This window comes from Microcebus murinus, chromosome 16 (assembly GCF_040939455.1).
Source record: "Microcebus murinus isolate Inina chromosome 16, M.murinus_Inina_mat1.0, whole genome shotgun sequence".
Classification (NCBI taxonomy): Eukaryota; Metazoa; Chordata; class Mammalia; order Primates; family Cheirogaleidae; genus Microcebus; species Microcebus murinus.
The window spans coordinates 34,425,961-34,445,956 of NC_134119.1; the positions used below are offsets into that span (position 1 = coordinate 34,425,961).

Here is a 19,996-nt window from a genome sequence, read left to right on the forward strand (position 1 = left end):
AGCCATTGTTAACAATATTATATTAATATCTATTCTCTTGGAAACTTACTGTGCATATGTAAGAGAGAAAATATGTGTTTCATAAACAGAGTAATGTTTTATGCAAGTTGGCTTTTTCACTGAACTAATAGTAACCTAGTATTCCATTGTACAGAGGTACCAAAAGTAACCATTCTCCTATTTATATATGTTTTTTACTATTATAAACAATGGTGCAATGAATATAGTAGTCCCCTCTTATTTGCAGTTTTGCTTTCTGTGGTTTCCGTTATCCACAGTCAACCACAGTCCAAAATAGGTAAGTAAGGTACAATAAGACATTTTGAGAGAGAAAGAGACCACATTCACATAACTTTTATTACAGTATATTGTTATAATTGTTCTGTTTTATTATTAGTTATTGTTAATCTCTTACTGTGCCTAATTTATAAATCAGATTTTATCATTGATATGTATGTATAGGAAAAAACAAGGTATATATAAGGGTTCCATACTATCTGTGCTTTCTTGGAATGCATCCCCCACGGATAAGAGGGTACTGCTGTATCCTCATAGACCACAGTCTTTCATAGACTTTTGTCTTGGCTTATCTGTACAGCTTATCAGTATGATAAATTCCTAGAAGTGGAATTGATAGGCCAAAGGGCATGCACATTACCATTTTTGGTAAGTATTACAAAACTGTCCTCTGTAAAGGCTGCCCACTGATTTGAGACTATTTCCCTCTATTTCTAACAACATTGAGAATTATCAGACTTGAATGTTTATTAATCTGTAGTGGAAACTAGTATTATTGTTTTATTTTGGAATTATAAAATCAAGTGAAGTATATTGGCTTCTAGTTATTTATTAGCCATTTGTATTCATTTCTTTTAGCTTCATGTTTATATTCTTTTTTTTTTTTTTGAGACAGAGTCTCACTTTGTTGTCCAGGCTAGAGTGAGTGCCGTGGCGTCAGCCTAGCTCACAGCAACCTCAAACTCCTGGGCTCAAGCGATCCTCCTGCCTCAGCCTCCCGAGTAGCTGGGACTACAGGCATGCGCCACCATGCCCGGCTAATTTTTTTTGTATATATATCAGTTGGCCAATTAATTTCTTTCTATTTATAGTAGAGACGGGGTCTCGCTCTTGCTCAGGCAGGTTTTGAACTCCTGACCTTGAGCAATCCGCCCGCCTCGGCCTCCCAAGAGCTAGGATTACAGGCGTGAGCCACAGCGCCCGGCCCATGTTTATATTCTTTGTATATCTGTTGGATTGTTCATTCTCCTTCCTTTTTAGCATAGTCCTTCTCAGTGTCTTTTTAATAATCAGTGCTGTCCCATAGAGTGAATGAGGAAAAGGGGGTGGGGTAAGAACTCTCAAAATAGTTTTAACCAAAAGTGTGATAGGAAGAAGTTTGGAACTGCTTGTATGCTTCTGAAATGGTCTTCTGTCAGGCAAGGATGCCAGCTTTTTGGTGAGAAGAAGGCACTTGTTTGTTGCTAGAGTGATTTTCTAAGTAGTTATGGCCTTGCTGTGCTTGAGTGTCACAGAGATCCAGAAAGTCTGGGGAGTGTGAGGCCTTCCACTGTCCTGGCAGGGCTAAGGGAGAAGGTCATGTCTGAGATAACTGTCATATGCCACATGACTCCCTCCCTCTGAAAATCTAGGTCTTCCCCAGTCCTACTTATTTAACCTGTTGTTCCCATTAAATCTATACCATAAGTCACATAACACATTTACTTGAGGATACTCAGCCCAGTTATTACCTTTGGTGGGTATGGGCACATTTGCCTGGCAGAGTTCAGCGGACTGTGACTTCCTTCAAACTCCACCTCTTCTTTCTTTCATGCCTGCACTCAGCAGATGGTTAATTCATGCATTGTCTTGCAACTTCCTTTTGATCTCCTCTCTTGAGTCTAGATGTCCTTTGATTTTAGAACTAGACTTGTTTCCCATTTAATTCCCTTTACATCTCCCTAAATTCTGTTTCTTCTTTTCTCAGTATTCAACACATTTTTGGCTGAATGTGGTGGTTCATGCTTATAATCCTAGCACTTTGGGATGCTGAGGCAGGAGGATCACTTGAGGCCACGGGTTCAAGAGCAGACTGGTCAACATTATGAGATCATGTCTCTACAAAAAATTTAAAAATTAGCCAGGTGTGGTGGCACATGTCTGTACTTCCAGCTGTCTGAGAGGCTGAGGTTCCAGGTTCACTTGAGCCCAGTAGTTTGAGTCTGCAGTAAAACTGTGACCATACCACTGTACTGGGCAACAGAACGAGACTCTGTCTCTAAAAACAAAAGAAGAAGGGGGGGGCGGGTTTGTATAGAAAGCACACTAAAATAAATAAAAATTAACACATTTTTGTTCTTCAAAGCCTTGAGACATTTTGGGAGCTAGGAATGGGGGACAGAAAAGTAGAATACGAAGTTGGGGGTTGTCATAGATGTCAGGGCCCTGAGTTTGGTGGGGTGGCCACAGGTTGGAGCCTCAGCCTTAAAATATATAAAATAATCCAACAGTTTTTGTCTCTGAAGTTAGACAAAATTTTCTCAGTTCCTTGAGACTTAAAGCTGATTCAGGAATCCTTCATTAAACCAGAATGTAGGAATATAAGAAACCACTGCCTTTTGAAAGGTGCTGAAACTTGCTAGTCTTTTTTTTCCTTTTTGAATTGGTAACGTAGGAAGGGAAATTGACTTTTGGATGTTTGAATTTGACTTGGATTCCATTACCTTATGATAGTAATAAAGAGACTCATTTGGTAGTCTAGAAAGCTATTAACTCTTGCCTTATTGGCTCTGCATCTGTGTAATCCTCAGGGCATAAATAGCCATGTTGCTGTATCTATAACAGTTTTTCAAGGTTTAGGGGGTATTTAAACATTAAAATACTATTTAGTTATTTTACTAGTAAGCAAGTATCCTTAGAAAAAGCCTGTGCTGTCCAGAACATTAATGGAAAGAAAGTTCTGCTTAAGAGTGAGGTCAGCAAGAAGGCATGTCTTTAAAAGCAACGCCTTGCCCTTATTTCTTATAGTCAGGGAAAGTGCTTATCATAATATAATCTTCACTGTCATCAACGTCATGGTGAATAATAGCGAGTGCTGGACCCAAATGCTTACTTTTCCTTATTAGCTGTGTAACTGTGGGCAATGGTCCCTTAACTTGTCTGGCCTCTTGTTTTCTTCTTTGAAAAAATGGGGATCTATTCTTTGCCCTTCCAGTCTCACAGGGTTATGGTGAAGATCAAATGTGATAATGCTTTTAAATTGTAAAGATGTATATAGCAGTGGGTTTCAGCTGAGGATTTGTATTACGATTACCGGTGGAACTTTAAAAAATACAGACTCCCAGATTCTGCCCCAGACCTACTGTTTCAGTCTCTGTCTTTGGTATATTTTAGAAAAGTTCCACATAATGATTCTAATGTATAGCCCTCACTAAGAGCCACTGATGTCTAGAAATGTGAATCTTCTTGTTACCCATTTTTATTCTGCAAACTGATTTAAAACTCCATTTTCACTATGCCATTCGCTGTTCAAGAACCTAGAGTAATGCTAATGCCCTCTACGTTGGATCCCACCTTCTCTGCCTACTTTTTAAGACCTCTTAACCTGTCCCTGTCTGACATTTCTCAATTTTGAAATATTGGCCTTTATTACCTTTTAGATAACTTTTTTATGTATTCCTTGCTCTACAAAGGTCAAAATTATTTTGACCTCTGTGTCTGGCTTTGCTTGCTTATACTTCTGCCTCCACCAGGAATGACTCACTACTTTCTTCCCTCTGTATTTCTAAATTATAAATTATACACGACCTCCACAAGACAGCTTGAATCCCTACTCTTCTATATAGCTTCCATCATTTTTAGAACTGAAAGGAAATTTATAAGTCCTGTTGTGGATAAAAAATTAATAATTGAGATGTATAGGTATTAAGTGCCTTGCCCAAACCCATACAGCTAGTTAGAGAGATAGAACTAGGATTAAGACTAAAGACTCCAGAATTTTCTTTGTGCACTCTTTCCATAGCACTGCTTTGCCCCCAGCCTACACTGTCCTCTTTCTTTTTTGAAAATCAACCCCTTCATTTTTTTCCTAATGGTTCTCTTGCAGAAGTTAGCCTGAGTTCCAGTGTGTACCTGTAATTGTGTGACACTCACCATCATGGAGCACCTTTTTTTTTTCTGCAAAGTGGAGATGATTCTATCACCTGGCAGACTTTAATATTATGTGTGCTCATTTTCTTTTTTCAAATATCCTTAAATTTCATAAGAACAGGGACTGGATTTCTATTCTATTTGTATTACCTCCCAGTTGTTCTCAGAATGTGTTTCCCAGCCAGGAGTGTCAGCATCACTGGGCAACTAGTTAGAAATGCAAATTCTTCTGTCTACCCTGACCCACTGAATCTGCAAAGCTGGGGGTAGAGACCAGCAATCTGCTTTAACATGCCCTCCAGGTGATTCTGATAGAAGCTAAAGTCTGAGAACCAATGTCCTAGAGGCTTATGTCTAGATTGCTTGATAAAACCTTACAATTTGATCATCCCATATTTTTTAGTAATCTTTGAGTAATTCTTGAGTGAGTGGCACATTGGTGACAGACATTTTAGTCTTGGATTTCTCATTTTTGTACTTGTAGCCTAGCATTATATAGAGATATTTATGGATCTCTTCATCCACCAAATGAAACCTCACTAATGTGTTCTAATGAGGATAAAACCCATTGCAGATGATTGCATTAAATGGATAGGAGATAACAGTAGTGTGAGAGACACTGCATCACAGTTCATTTTTTTAATGGGGAATGCAACTTATTAGTATATTATGTACTATTGAAAATAACACCAAAACCACGTTTTATTTTTCTTTTCTAGAGGAAAAAAAATTAAGATTCTCTTTTGTTTTCCAGTTAAATCAATGCTTCAAGAAACAGTTGCAACTTTAGCAAAGAGTTAATGAACTGAAAATTGGCTAAGTTATACTATATGTACAACTGGTTGATGCTAAAGTCCTTAGCCTCTGATGACCAGAGGTTAAGATTTTGCAGGGCACAATCTGCTTTGACAGTTGTGCAGGGCTGTAGGTATGTCTGAACCTGCCCCATGTGTTCCAGGTACCAGAGGTGAGCTGCAGACATAACCTGCAGCTTCTGGCTGTGGGTGATAGCATAATTGTTTTGTACTTTCCAAAAAAGCAGCAGCTCCCCAAAAGGTGACGTTTAATTTTATTCAAGGCTAGTACATGCTGAGTTCACATCTATGCATGACTCTATAATTACTCCGACAGCTGAAAGATTTAGGATCACCAGGCTCCTGGATAGGAGACAGCCCTACGAGCTCCAAGCCCCACTGGTTAACTTTGCAAAATCCAACAGACTACATACCCACTAAATGAAGTCTCCTTTCCCCTGATTTTGATTAAATGTCTTTGTAATTTGGCAGTTTGGTATTATGCGATTTCTGGCAGAGATTCAAACAAAAGTAAAATTTCCTTGGAAAGTTTTGTCTTTGTCAAAACATGAAAGATTAGTCTCCCTCCTTCCCACCTGGCCTAATTTTTTAAAATTTCTTTTCTACTAAATTAATATATTTGGTTGTCACCATCATCACTACATTCTTCCCATCTACTATGAGTTTCCTGATTGACTGTCCACTGCATGTAAAGTGTTATTCTCGTCTAGAATACCTTACATACATTATTTCTAATCCTTACCAACAGCCCTGCCAAGAGGGTGCCGATATATCCCTAGTGTACAGGTGAAGAGAGAATCCCAGAGAGGGGGGAATGCCTTGCCTAGACCACATGGAAAGTACATGAGAGAGCCAGTGAGAGTTGGGCCTGGGTTCCTCTGAAGCTGCCATCGCTTGCCAAGCTGTGTCCCAGCTGGCACCACTTGCAGGTTCTAAAGCATTGCAGGACTCAGTGTTGGGGAGTTACTGGGCTGAATCTATTTGGTTTCCTCACTATATTCTTCCTTCATGCCAGTTGTTCAATCAAAGGGCTTATATTTTAAGGAAAAAGTGACAAAGTTATGATTCTGATTCTTAAAAATTTACTTTGGGTAAATTGGAAACTCTTTGTAGTGTCATACAGCAAAAGCTGGAGATTGCCTGGGAGAACCAGGAATTCTCAGTAGAGGGGAACTCAGCTCTTGGGTGCCTTTTATGTTCAATTCGTTTAGTATAACCACCCCATGAGGAAGATATTATTTATTCTCATTTAACATAAGAGAAATTGGGTTAGAGGAGCAGAATAATTTGGCCAAGATCACAGAGCTGGTAAGTGTTAGAGCTGAGATCCTAACTCAGATATTTCTGATTTTAATCATCAGAAAAACATACAGTACCTACTGTATGTTAAGCACTTTCATATTATCTTATTTAATTCTCATAGTAATTCTCCAGTGGAGTGTTATTTTTTTTATTTCCATTTTACAAATGAGGAAACTGAGACCAAGAAATGTCACCTGAGTCATGGATTGCCATTATCAGTTCATGGTGAGATTAGTGTCTCAGTAATTTTGTTTTTACAGCACCCTATGCCAAAAAGTACCCAAGAGTCTCGTTTATTAAGTAGTTGTATCCAAATAATTTAATATGTATTTATGCCCTAATAATTTATTAGCTATTTGAAAAAATAATACACATAAAGTGTAGGGAAAATATTTTTATTTCATTCTTAAATACTGTAGTTACTTACTAATGGATGTGTGTGCCTTTTGGGTACTGCACAACTTCTCAGACCTTGGAATCAGTTTGAACACCACCACCCTTATTCCTGTTTCACATGGATTTTCACACCATTGTTTTTATCACAGCAACTGTCAAAACCCAGCTCCACAAAGATATGATGTCATCAAAAGAAATGCACCTCGAGCTAGTAGTTGTTGCAGTGCTTAACAGATGTCAAGTGTCGCCATATTTTCCTTGAAACTTTAAAATATCCTGCAGTGAATTCAATATGGCACCCCAGTTACCTCAGCACATAGTTTGGGAGCAACAGACTTTTTGTCACACAGATAGTGGCATGCTCATAGGTCAAACTTAGGTGTGTCTGATGCCAGATTTATGTTCTTTTTTTCTTTTGAACTTGACTGTACTACTGAATAAAATTAATTTTAATTCAGTGTAATGTTTTAAAATGCCACAACAGTGGACAGGGTTTGTGTCTAACACACCTCTCTTTGCTATTGTGCTTTAATTCTGTGATTTGCATATAGTAGGTGCCCAATAAATATTTATTGAAAGAAAGAGAAAAACTCCCCCCTAACTTGGAAATAGGAGTTTTTAAAGGATAAGAGGCCTTGGAACCATAGAAAGGCCATGCTTTAGAGGCCTGATGTCTTTTGGCTTCTTTCAGTGAGGTGTATCTTGTTTCAAACAAGAACCCTGGCACTTGTTCTTGTTTGAAAAGCTGCACATAAGTGGCGATGGCTTAGATCATTTAAAATGTAATAGCAATTCTTGGAGCTTAAATAATTTGAGTGAAAAATTTTATTAGCAAATCCTTGGTCCTTATAGAGGCCTCAGTTCCTTGGCTTTTCACCTTTGTGTTTTGATTTTTACAAAACTGTTTTTCTTAAAGTGAAACATGTCACAGATTACATTTGAACCCTGGTTATTAGACTGAATTTCTTGAAACAAGGCTTCAGGCTTGCCCAGGGAGCATACCTTGTAGTCAGCACTTGTAAGACTGCACATTTATAGATCTTTTAACCTAAGATGGTCATACCTGGTCAACTTCCTGAAACCTTGTGGCGTGCGCTTAGGCTTGACGAGGAAGACTTGCACAGAAAACTGAAATGATGCTGGGTGTTACTTGATTAGGTGCTACTCCTCCTTCTTAAATACAAAATCAGTGTCCAAACACTACTGTAAATGGTGGATGGAAATGTTAGTTCCAAGATAAACATTTCTGCTGTCCTTTCCTGGTACAGAAATTATTTGTCATTTCAGAAACCTGGCTAGGTAGCAAATGCTACTGTTGATTAACAGTCATTTATGTGACTGCATTTTAAGAATCATTTTTATTTATGCAATCATGGAAACCATAAATAAAACCACATCGGTGAGGCTTGTTCCTCTTTGTTCACCTTTATCCAAGGGGCAGTGTTAATGGTGAGATATTTAAGTCTCACTACTGCAGCAACAATGTGGGTAGCCATGAAAGATAGTATTTGCAGTAGATGTGTCCCCTCTGAAACTCCAAGTAGCAAAGCATGCAGCAGGGAAAGAATTGTGGGTAGTAATTTGGGTGTTAAAATATTAACACATTTTTGCATATTTAATGTGGTTTCCTTTTTAAATAGTAGGCAGATTATGGCATACAAGCAGATAGGTTTATGATTTCAAATTAAATTTTAAGCATTAAAAAAACCCAAAAGGAACTACTTTGTTCTAAATACATTCAGCAGATCTAAACAAGAAACTGCTTTCTTTTCAGCTTCTCTGATGATATATCAATTAATTTATAGCCTTATTTTATGATTATAACTTGCAAATGAAGCTTCATGCTGAGTTTTAGTCTTGGAACTTCAAAATTCTCTATCATTCATCTAGTTCAAATTTGAGTATGTATGCTAGGCACACATAGCCTCTGGACTCACAATGGGGAATCTAGGAGGGCTTCACAGAGGAGATGACATCCATAACTGGGCATTAGGGGTATGAGAGCCATTGTATCCATCTGCTGTTTATGGTTCTACTATGTGGAACCATAGTCTGGTCTATGGTATCTTGAGAGCAGAGGCAGACTTTTTTTACCTTTAACCTGCCTATTCCCTTTCTAACTTTTGCCTCTCTTCTCCCTAACTCAGATCCTAGTACTTGTGAAACATTTGTCCTAGGAAGGAATTAAGACCCCTTAACATTTTTCTCATTTTTCCTCTTTTCCCATAGGCAAAGATGCCCTTCGATGCCAACAAACTGTATTGCAGTGAAGTGCTGGCCATATTGCTCCAGGACAATGATGGTGAGGCACCCTCTCAGTATTGATATTCTGTTAGGATAGGAGCCAGGCTTGTTTCAGATCATGACAGCAAGCTCTCTTGCCTTTGGCATCCCCTTGCTCTCCCTCTTGCTCTCTGTGCAGCTTTTGTACTCTGTCAAGCTGTATTGATTTTGTTTGCTGATGTATCTGTGTTAGACGGCTGTAAAATCTGACAGTTAGCTTCATTTTTTTCTTCCTGTGTTTTTTTCCTCTTTTAGAAAACAGGGAATTGCTTGGGGAACTGGATGGAATCGATGTGCTTCTTCAGCAGTTATCCGTGAGTAATTCTTATGCTTTCTGTCTGCCATGAAGATACAGGGCCTGCTTTGAATAGGAGGTGGAGCTGAAAATTGTGGGAAGGAATAAGCCATGTGATCCAATCCACATGGAACATGTTGGCAGGTTTGAGGTTACATTGGAGGGACAAGATTTGCCCCCTTTTCTTAGTCATTTGCTTTTTATGACCAGATATCACTGTGTATCGGGTATGGACTTTCTCCATCTTCTGATATTATATATTGTCAATCCAAAAGAGATGTGTTTCCTGTGTAAGTGTATGTTCTTGAGCCAGGAATACCAAATTTTCATTTGAACCTCTGCCAAGATTATTCACCTCTTTTCCTTTCAGTCTGCCACTAGAACAGAATCTGTTCATTTAGGATCTGGATACGCTCAAGGAGTACAAGTTCCAGGGCAGTGGGATAGAGGTCACAGAGGAGAATAGGGGAGGACATGGCACTGAAGGCTGGAATGAGAAATTGGAAACTGCCATTTTCTCACTATAAGAAATTTAAATTCAGTTATTTTGGATTTATTCTGTATTCTGCTGGCATTCTGAAAATACTGTTAAGATTTCTTCTAACAAACCTCATCTGTGTTATTCTAAAAACAGGACTGAAAATAGAGCACTTGGATAAAATCTTAAGAATGTTGGAAGTGTCTGAGATGTCAGTTTGCATACAGCTTCCGTCTTGGTGCCAGCAGCCTGAGTAGCTTGGCCTCCACCCCAAAAATAGAGCTTTGAAATGTGAATCTGATTCAGTTCTGGGAAGATGCTTAGTCCTTTTCCTGTGAGATTATTGATCTTCCCATAGGAGACTTTATGCATATACTGTTAAAAAGCTTTCTTCTTAACATGCCATCCATCTCTGGCAAAGAAAAAACTTCTGCTGTAAGCCCTTCCCATGCCTTGGAGCCCCGACTATGAGGCAGTTCAGTGGCCTTGATTAATAGGAAACTCTTCCTTGTACTGAGCCAAGATTTGCCCCTTGGCAAAGTTGTTTTTTGACCTGGATAATGGTTTCATGGTGTTCACTTTATTCATTGAGCTATACATGTCCTTAGTGGAATTTTCTGTATCTGTGTTATATTTCATGGTAAAAAGGTGTTGCTATTTTTTGGTTTTGCTTTGTTAAAAAATTTGCCTGCCTGAAACTGTCAGTCACTTATAAACCCAGTGGTCAGTTGAGTGTTTTGGTTTTTTGCATAACTAATATCCATTTTTAAAAATATGTTTGGATAGAAAGCCTACTTTCTCTAAAATGGAAACCAGTGAGAATTTTGTTTGATAAGCTTCTGTTTCCTCAACTGTAAGTTTTCGTGACAGGCAGGCTTTGGGAGGGTGGTGGCTGATGAAAAGACATTCTCATATGGCTCTGTGCTTTCTGCTGGCTTTTCTTGACAGGTGTTTAAAAGACATAATCCCAGCACAGCTGAAGAGCAGGAGATGATGGAGAATCTGTTTGATTCACTCTGCTCTTGCCTAATGCTCAGTTCCAATCGTGAGCGCTTCCTGAAGGGCGAGGGTCTTCAGCTGATGAATCTCATGCTTAGGTATGTTTTTAACCTCCTAGCTCCCCCATCTCCTTTGCCCAACTCCTCACTAGCCTGAATTCATGAACGTGTAGCTACAATCTTTTATTCTGTTGAGTTTCCTAGATATATAGACGAGTAAAGTCTTCAGGTATGGGGGTGGGTGTGTGTGTGTGTGTGTGTGTGTGTGTGTGTGTGTGTGTGTGTGTGTGTGTGTGTGTGGTCTTTTCTAAAGTTAGAGTAAACAAATGATCTGTCTATGCCCCATTATTGTGTCTGTTGGTAATATGGCCACTCCATTGATGGGCAATGTCTTTTTGCTCCTTCCCTTAGTGTACTGGTTATGGGGAAATCTGGCCATTAACTTCTAAACTTATATATTAATTTTTAAACTTAGCTCAATTTTCCTTATGTATCACATAGGCTTATCTATGTCATATGTTTGTCTCTATTTTTGTTATTTACAGAATATCATTGATATTTTTCATTTATACATTCAGTAATGAGTTGTGCATATGCAATGTGTCTAACATACAAAGTATGAAAATGCAAGGCATTTCTAGAACTTTTGTTAATAGTACTTTCCCTGTATATATTATTCTTTATGCACTAATTCCTTAAAGTGAATATCACGTTCTTTTCACAGTTATTTCACAGAGTCGCTAAGTTGGAAGCAAAAGGAGGGGGGAGGAAGCTTGTATAGACAACTCTCTTGAGAAATCTGTCTAGGAAGAGGGGTAGAGAAGTGTATGGTCAGAGCATGGTATAGGGCCAAGGGACAGTTTTTTAAATTGACAGACACTGGAGCATGGTTGCATGGTTGGAAGACTAATCATTATGAAATTATTCATTATGAAACTGAGTCAGTCTGCTATCTTGAAACTTCTATTCAAGTACACTGAAAACTCTGTTAAACTAAGATTTTTTTGAAAAGTTTTTTCAGAAATTTGATATATATCTATTAAATATAATTTAGTATATAAACACCCGAAACTGCTATTAAAACATCGATAAGATACTATGCATGTTAAGTGCTAGGCTAATACAGAAATAGATAAGACAGAATTTGATGGGAGACTATGCATGTTCATAGACTCATACAGAAATAGATAAGACAGACTACCTGCCTCCAAGAAGTTAGAAAAACAACTCCACCACCCAAACACAGCCTGTCTTTGAGTGTATATTTTCTTCTAGTCTTTTTTCAGTAATCATTTTCTTATTTTTAACAACTTTTTAGGACTGCCACATGTATAATTTTTTATATTGTTTCTTTTTAAACTTAACATGCTGTTTCCCATTCTGTGACATATTCTGCATGAGTTTTCAGTGACTGCGTAGTGGACTCTAAGGGACTATAGCTTACTTAGTATTCTTCTGTTGTTCACATTGAGGTTATTTCCAATGTTTTGCTATTCTAACAAATTCTGCTGTGACCATTTTTGTGTTTAAAATGATTTTAGGATTATCCTAAAATATATAGTATAGTAAGTCCTCTCTTAGTGTCATTGATTGGTTCTTGGAAACTGTGACTTTAAGTGAAATAATGTATAACAAAACCAATTTTTTTTTCCTTATCAACATTATAGTGATGTTATTCAAGGACTTGACCTATAAATCTTTTTGCTTAAAGTTGCAGTTTCCAGGAACCTATCTGTGATGGTAAGTGAGGACTTACTGTATGTATTTCTAAAATACCTTCTCTTTAAAAGTCTTGTGAGAGGGCTGGGGTCACAGTAGACCTCTTCATTTGTCTAGTGCATGCCAAAACCTTGGACTGATCGAAAGTCTTCCATTGAGGAAGTGCTTTTAAAAACAATTTTTTTTTAAAAGTGCAGAGTGGGCCTTCAGAAATTACCTAGAGGCCTTTTGTGTTTAGCTGATTTTTCCTAGCTTTACTCTCTTGAGTCTTTTGTTTGTTTATCTCCCTCACCCTTCTAATTGCCTGTCCTTTTGTTGAAATGACCCACCTTCTCTCAAGCAAATAGCATATAAAGAAGATGCATTTGGTTTCTTGGGCCTTCTAACCTTAACACTACATTCTGCAGGGATTTTTCCCTAAGCTTCTTAAAGGTCTGAACTGCCAATGTCTTTGGATGGTTTAGTGCAAATATGAAGTGATGTATTCCTATAGCATATGGCTTGGTAATGTGTAGCAGTAGGGAGCTGAATAAATAACCAGAAATATAGATTATTCAAACAGGAATGCTGAGATTCAGGGAGGCTAATTAAAGAAGAGCTCCAAAAGACTTAGAAGCTGTACCTCTCTAAAATCTCCTAACTTTTTTCATTTTTGAATGCTGAAGTTGCTGTTAGATTCATTCTTTTGCATTAATTAGCTATATAAGCAGATTCAGTATTTCCTTTTTTCTCTTTCTCATGCTCTTTGTTCTGTGTTATTTTTTTCCTTCAGATTCCCAAATGAAAAGTTTAATTGGGAGGGAATTTTTTTTTCCCTACTATATCACCCTTCCTGATCTTCTAGTAAGAGCTGCCAGGTTGCTCTGTCTACAGAGGGCCCATTCAAGACTGGGAAGCTGTAACACTAGAAGTTTAGGAAAATTTCTGTGGTTCCATTGCCCTTAAATACAGATCTTTACTTTGACTTAGTCATCCTTAAAGCAGTTATGAAATGCCTACTTGGAGAGGTAGCAGTGTGGTATAGGGTGGAAGATTGGACTTTGGAGTTGTAAATGTGGGTTTGAAACATACCTTGTTCACTTAATAGCTCTGGATTTTTGGTGAGTTACTTTAACCTTTCAGACCTCTGACCTTCAGTTTTTTCCATCTGAGAAATGGGGATAATAATGCCAGATTCATAGGGATTTTGAAGGATCTAAACTACATAAAGCATCTGAGACAATTCTGCAGTGACTAAAACATTGATAAGGTACTATATTAACTTTCTGTGTTAAGTCCTAGGCTTATACAGAGATGAAAAAAACAGGGTTCCTACCTTTGAAATGCTCAAACACTAGTGAGAGAGGCAGATGTTAAATAACTGTAATATAAATTAATATTGTAATTATTAAGAACTACTAGTTTTACATGTATATGCTCTGAATTTTTTTCATTTCTGATTATTGATAAGGTCGCAAACAAGATAGTGATTTATGTACATACACACAGATATATACATTACCAATTTAATGTTTTTATCAGCTTTATTGAGGCATAATTTATATACAAAATGCACCCATTTTAAGTGTACAGTTTTGATTTTGAGAGATATATACACCTTTATTTCTGCTACAGCAATGAGCATATAGAACACACTGTCCAGTAGAACTGTAATGTGAGCAAAATAGATAATTTTCTATATTGTAGTAGCCATATTTGAAAGGTTAAAAGAAAATTGATTTTAATAATATATTTTATTTAACTCAGTATATCAAATTATTTCAATATATAATCAATACAGAAATTATTAGTGAACCATTTTACAGTCTTTTTTTCATAGTAAGTCTTCTAAATCCAGTGTGTATTTTACATTTACATCCCAATTCAGATATTAAATCTTCTTCAAAGTACTTGATTTATATTTATTTAGATTTCATAAAATTTACAGTTGAAAAGTAGATTCACATACCTAGATTTTTCCTAACATACATAAATGTTTTCCACTAACTGAATCAAGTATCAGTTTTTAAATTTAAGCTTAAATTTATTCAAATTATATTTAAAATTTTGTTCCTCAGTTGCATTTGCCACATTTCAGACAGTCAGTATTGGATGTGGCTGCCATATTGGATGATGCATATATAGATCATTTTTATCACCCTAAGAAGTTCCCTTTGCAGTCAGTTCCCCCTATCCACCCCAACCCCAGGCAACCACTGTTATTCTAGAATTTCATATAGGTGGAATCCTACAGTATGTTTTTTTCCTCTAGCTTATTTCACTCAACAGACATTCAATGAATGAATGTTTTTGACATTCATTCATTTTGCATGTATCAAACGAATGTTTCTTTTTCATGCTTAGTAGTATTCCATTATATCTCTACATTCTAGCATATAAGTTTATTCACCTGTTTAACATTTGGGTTGTTTCCAAATTTATTGCCATTATAAATCTGCTGAAAGTCTTTGGATAAACATATATTTCCATTTCTCTTTGGTAAATACAAAGGAGTAGAATGGCCGGGTCATATTGTAAGTGTATGTTTTCTGTAGAAACTACCAAACCTTATTTATCCTTGTGTCATTATGTATTGTATCATGATGATTCTCACCAGCAAAGTATGAGAACTCCAATTGTTCCATATCCTCATCAACACTTGTATTGTCAGACTTTAACTTCAGCCATTTAAGTGAGTGTATATTGTAGTTTTAATTTACATTTGCCTAATGACTAATGATACTGTGCATCTTTTCATTTGCATAATAATCTTTCTTACATCATTTATTAAAATCTCTGTTCAACCCTTTTGTCCATTTTTTATTTTGGGTTATCTTATTGAGTTTTAAGTGTTCTTTATTCTAGATAGAAGTGTATATCAGAAATATGTTTTGAAAATATTTACCCCTAGTCTGCCTTTTCATTTTTTAAAAATGTCTTTTAAAAAGCAAAAGTTTTACTTTGATAAAGTGTAATTTATAAGTCTTTTCTTTTATGATTTGTGCTTTTGGTATTATTATTTATGAACTATGTTTGCCTAACCCAAAATCTCGAAGTTTCTTTTTAGGCTTTCTTCTAGAAGTTTTCAGTTTTAGGTTTTACATTTATAGGTCTGTGATCCATATTAAGTTTAAGTTTTATATATGGTGTGAGGTATGAAACAAGGTTCTTAGATTTTTAAATTTATTTTTCTTATGTATTTTTGCATATAGATGTCCATTTATGGCACCATTTATTGCAAAGCCTATATCCGTGTTCCATTAAATTACTTTTATACTTTTGTCAGAAATTAATATATCATATATGTGTGGTTCTATTTCTGTGCTTTCTCTTCTGGTCCATTGATCTATATGTCTATCTTTTTTGCCAATTCCACACTTTCTTGATTATTATGATTTATAAAGATAAAAGTTAAGTCTTGAAATCAGGTACTTTAAATCCACTGGCTTTGTTCATCTTTTTTGAAATGGCTTTAATTATTCTAGGCTCTTAATTCTTTTATCTTTCCATATGAAATTTAAATTTAACCTGTCAATTTCTGCAAAAACCCTTTTGGGATTTTGATTGTCATCATATGGAATGTATATATCATTTTAGTGAGAAAGAATATCTTTGTAATCATGAGTCTTCCAATCCACAAACATGGAGATATCTCTAATTATTTAAGTCTTTGATTTTTTTTTTAAATCAATGTTCTAATTTTTCTGAAGACAATTTGATAATTTGTATTTTCCTGGACATTTGTCAATTTCATATACACTTTGAAGTGTATTAAAATGTAATTGTCCTCATATTCTTATAATTCTTTTTCATTTTAATTTTCTATCCTTTTATGCCATTTATAATTTCTAATGTTTTGTATTTAAATTTCTCTGCTTTTTTCCTCAGCAGATTTGATTAGAAGTGACTGGATTTGCTTTTTGGAGGGTATCTTTTTGGAGTGCATCTTTTCTTAGAGAACTAGCTCTTAATTTTTAAATATATATTTATTTATTAAAGTATAGTTGGCAAATAAAAATCGTATGTGTTTATGGTCTACAACATTTATATTTTGGGGCAGCATTTTGTATATTAGTATGCTTTTTGCCTTCTCAGGCATTTTTTCCCTACCTTCAATTCCTTTTCATACTTTTCATTTATTATGTTGTTCTTTTTACAAATTTCTGAGTTAAATGCTTAATGCTTTTCAAACTCCTGAGCTCGATGATGCTCCTGCTTCAGCCTCTGAGTAGCTCAAACTATAGGTGCACATCCCCACATCCCCTTAGCTTTTTATGTCATTTTATGTTACGTGTAACTCTTGCTAAAGCACACAACTGTTTTATTAGTCCAATCTGAGAGTTTGACTTTAAGTAGATGAATTTAGCATATTTGTTTTTATTGTAATGACTATTATGTTTAGCCTTTTCCTATCTTGTTTATTTTATGATTTCCTTGGTCGTTTTTTACATTTTTTTGACTTGTCCTTTTTTACTTTTAGTATTTTCTTCCTTCTGTGGAGATTTGGCAATTATTCTTCCTATTTCTTTTTTATCTGTGATTACGTTTACTTTTTGAAAAATACAGCTTTATTTCTTTGTTTATGAACATTTGAAATGGTTTCAAGTCCCTTCAGCATCTGGCCTCTGCCTAATTCTCCTACTGCCATCTCTTCTCATTCTTCCCTTTCCACACATTTATACTCTGCTGTCTAAACCAAATTATTTTAGACCCCTTGACACTTTTCATTATTTTTTCTTGGTGACTCACCCTTGTTGTTTAGGCTTAAACTTTTCTAAGCAGTCTTTTGCCCCTACATGACTTCCCTCAACTCTGTCCTTATACTCTGACCTCTAAATTTTGAGGGTTGAGTTCTAGCATCCTTTGCTTACCTCTAACAGAGCACTTAACCACCCTGTATGGGAAACATGTTTGTCTATGTCTTCGACTGTGTGTTGATACTTTTGAGCACAGAGACCAGGTCTTCCTCATTGTATTGCCAGTACCTAGCAACAGATACATGCTTGGTTTTCAGTAAATACTTTCTAAATGAATGAGAAAAATTTGAGGAATATTTTTACTGTTTAAAATCATTGTCTAATAGAATTTCTGGAGACTCCCATTGATAGACCCAGAGAAGGAGCAGCAACTTATAAAAAGCTGTATAGCTGAGAACTCAGTCTCTTGCCTGAACATTATTTAGTCCTGTTTTCCCCTGCCAAATTTATTAGCGCATGAAGAGCACAAAACAGGCTGTAGGGTGGTTGTGATCTTTAGGCCTCAGGGGAGCTGGGAGTCGGCTCTAGTCCTGAGCTCACTGCCCTGTTTGGCCTGTGCCCAAACTGGGCCTCAGAGCAGAAGCCAGCACAAGTGTCCCCACTCTGGTTTATTCCCCTTGAAGGCACTTGAGCCTTTCAACTCTCTTCTTCCATCATCCTCTAAAGTATGTCAGGGTTATGGTTTAGGTATTCATTTCTTATAACCTTTCTACTCAGTGTTCAAAGAAGTTCTTCATGCAGATTTATAGTATTTCAGCTTTTGTTTCTGGGGATGTTTTTAGAGCACTAGTACCTCCTAGTCCTTACCTCACCTCACCGCCTTTCCCCACTCATTTACCCTATCACCCAGGTCTTAGTTTAGTTGTCAGGTGACATTTTTTTTCATTCCTGTGTTCAGAGTGTCTGGATTTCACAGTGCTTGACAGAATCAATAAGAAAAAAAGGTGGGGGGGGGGTTGTTTGTTTGTTTCCTTTCTGCCAAAGGACAAATGAAGACATCTTGGAAAAGAAGAAAAGATAGTTGAGGTGATATTTGAAAGTGGATCTCATGCTATGAAAAAAGCAGCAGGTAGCCATCCTAGAGTATAGGGCCCAAGAATGAAAAGGAATTTCTCATTTGGTCATGTTAGCATTTTGATAAGGAAAGAGAAAAGAGAAGGGAAGGGTAAAAGGTTTAGAACCAGGAGGGACAATAGAGAACTATGCCCTGAAAGGCAGAGAGAACCAAAGTCCCTGGTATAGAAAATACTGCTCCTTTGTGTGTCAGGCAGTGCAGCCTCATTGTTTTGGTCTAAGAGTTAGGTTACAGAGAGGATGTTTGGGTGGTCTTTGGGGAGCAGCATGCAAGCTAAGATACGAACATGAACCAAGTGATATTTTTATGCTCAGGGATGTTTGAGGGGAAAATAAAATTCAGCAAAGTCACAATTTATTGTACAGTTTAACATAGTAATCAGATTCAAAGAGTCCAATCCACAGAAATAAGACTAAACTCACCAGGGGTGGCCATTTTAGATTTTGACAGGAAATGAGGATGGAGCTATAACAATGCCCTCATTGTGCCTGCATGGAGACTGGTTTGGCATTTCTATGTTCTTGGTTACAGATGTCTCTCTTTGGTAAGATGGTTGCTACAAATAGAAGATTCCAATATATCAGGCTTAATTATAGCGTGCAATCCAAATCATTTGCTTCTTGCCACCACAAAGCATTTTTTAACAGTATGACCTTGTATCAAAATAGTTCAGTGTTCTTTAAGAAGCAACAGAGCCAGTGGGAGACAAAAGAATTACATTGTCAGTTTCCTTGAAAATGTTGACATGAAACTTATTACTTCTGTGGTAAAACTCTGTTTCAGTTAGAAAGAGAAGAGAGCACTGTGATCCCAAGGGATATGTACACAACTTTGGGTTGTGTAGCATAAATATGATGAACCCATCTTGGGTATTAACTGTAAAGGCAAAAAAAAAAAAAAAAAGGAAAAGAAAGAGAAGGATACACACTTCCATTTCAGAAACCAGCAATTTTTTTTTTCTCTGAGGTTTCTTTATTTCAAGAAAATATGAGATGCTTTGAGGTTTTTCAGAAGGCTTTCCGTAACCAGGGAAAAGTGTCTCTGACGAAGAAAAAAAATAAAATAGTGATGGTATACTTTTTGCAAAGTAAGCCTTTGCAGGCCCAATTCTGGACTGTGAGCTTTTGACAAAGCATATGGATAGATAGGTTAGTCTAGGGAACATTGGATTTTTATTCCCTCGTTTTGTACCTTGTTCTATGTTGGTTTTCTTCCTATTGAACATTTGAAGGTCCAAACTATGTTGCATTTTTACTTGTGGTCCTTTATAGGTTTTTAAGAGCTAGAGTCTTTTCTTCTAACCTCTAGTCTCTCAGGATTCAGTTGCAAAAGCAAAATAATAATGCAAATCTATTAGAAGTCACCTGTGCTTCCTGATAGGGCTGTATACAGTTTGTGTTCCAGGCTGCACACATGGATCTTGCTTGTTTGTCCAACAATAAGCATTCTCTTTCCCAAGCTCAATATTACTGTTCTCTCTTAGATGGATAATAGCAGTTTGCACCTGTTCTGTAGGAACCAGAAAAAAAAAAGCTTTAAAAGCACAAAGTAATCCTTCCAACAGTCCTCCAGGCTGGTGTTACCTCTTCATAAATGGGAAAGTGCTGTGGCAGAGAAGGCAGATTAACTGAAGCAAGGTTATCTGGCAGAAAATGATGCAGGAACTGTGTGAGCCTTTCTATCAGACTTGATAGCTGTTCATCTTTCCAGCGTAGTTAAATTGCACACATTTAAAGTATACAATATGTATAGA

At 36.7% G+C, this 19,996-nt stretch overlaps 1 protein-coding gene across 3 annotated transcripts in view; it reads left to right on the forward strand.

Annotated features, from left to right (window-relative positions):
• The window catches only part of CTNNBL1 (catenin beta like 1), a 164,944-nt gene that overhangs the window by 66,641 nt on the left and 78,307 nt on the right, over positions 1 to 19,996 (forward strand). For all 3 annotated transcript variants that reach the window (XM_076011114.1, XM_012754875.2, XM_012754874.2), the window contains 3 exons: positions 8,889 to 8,961; positions 9,198 to 9,256; positions 10,664 to 10,812. In XM_076011114.1, the coding sequence (XP_075867229.1) occupies positions 8,889 to 8,961; positions 9,198 to 9,256; positions 10,664 to 10,812 (281 nt within the window). The remainder of the gene's footprint in view (positions 1 to 8,888; positions 8,962 to 9,197; positions 9,257 to 10,663; positions 10,813 to 19,996) is intronic.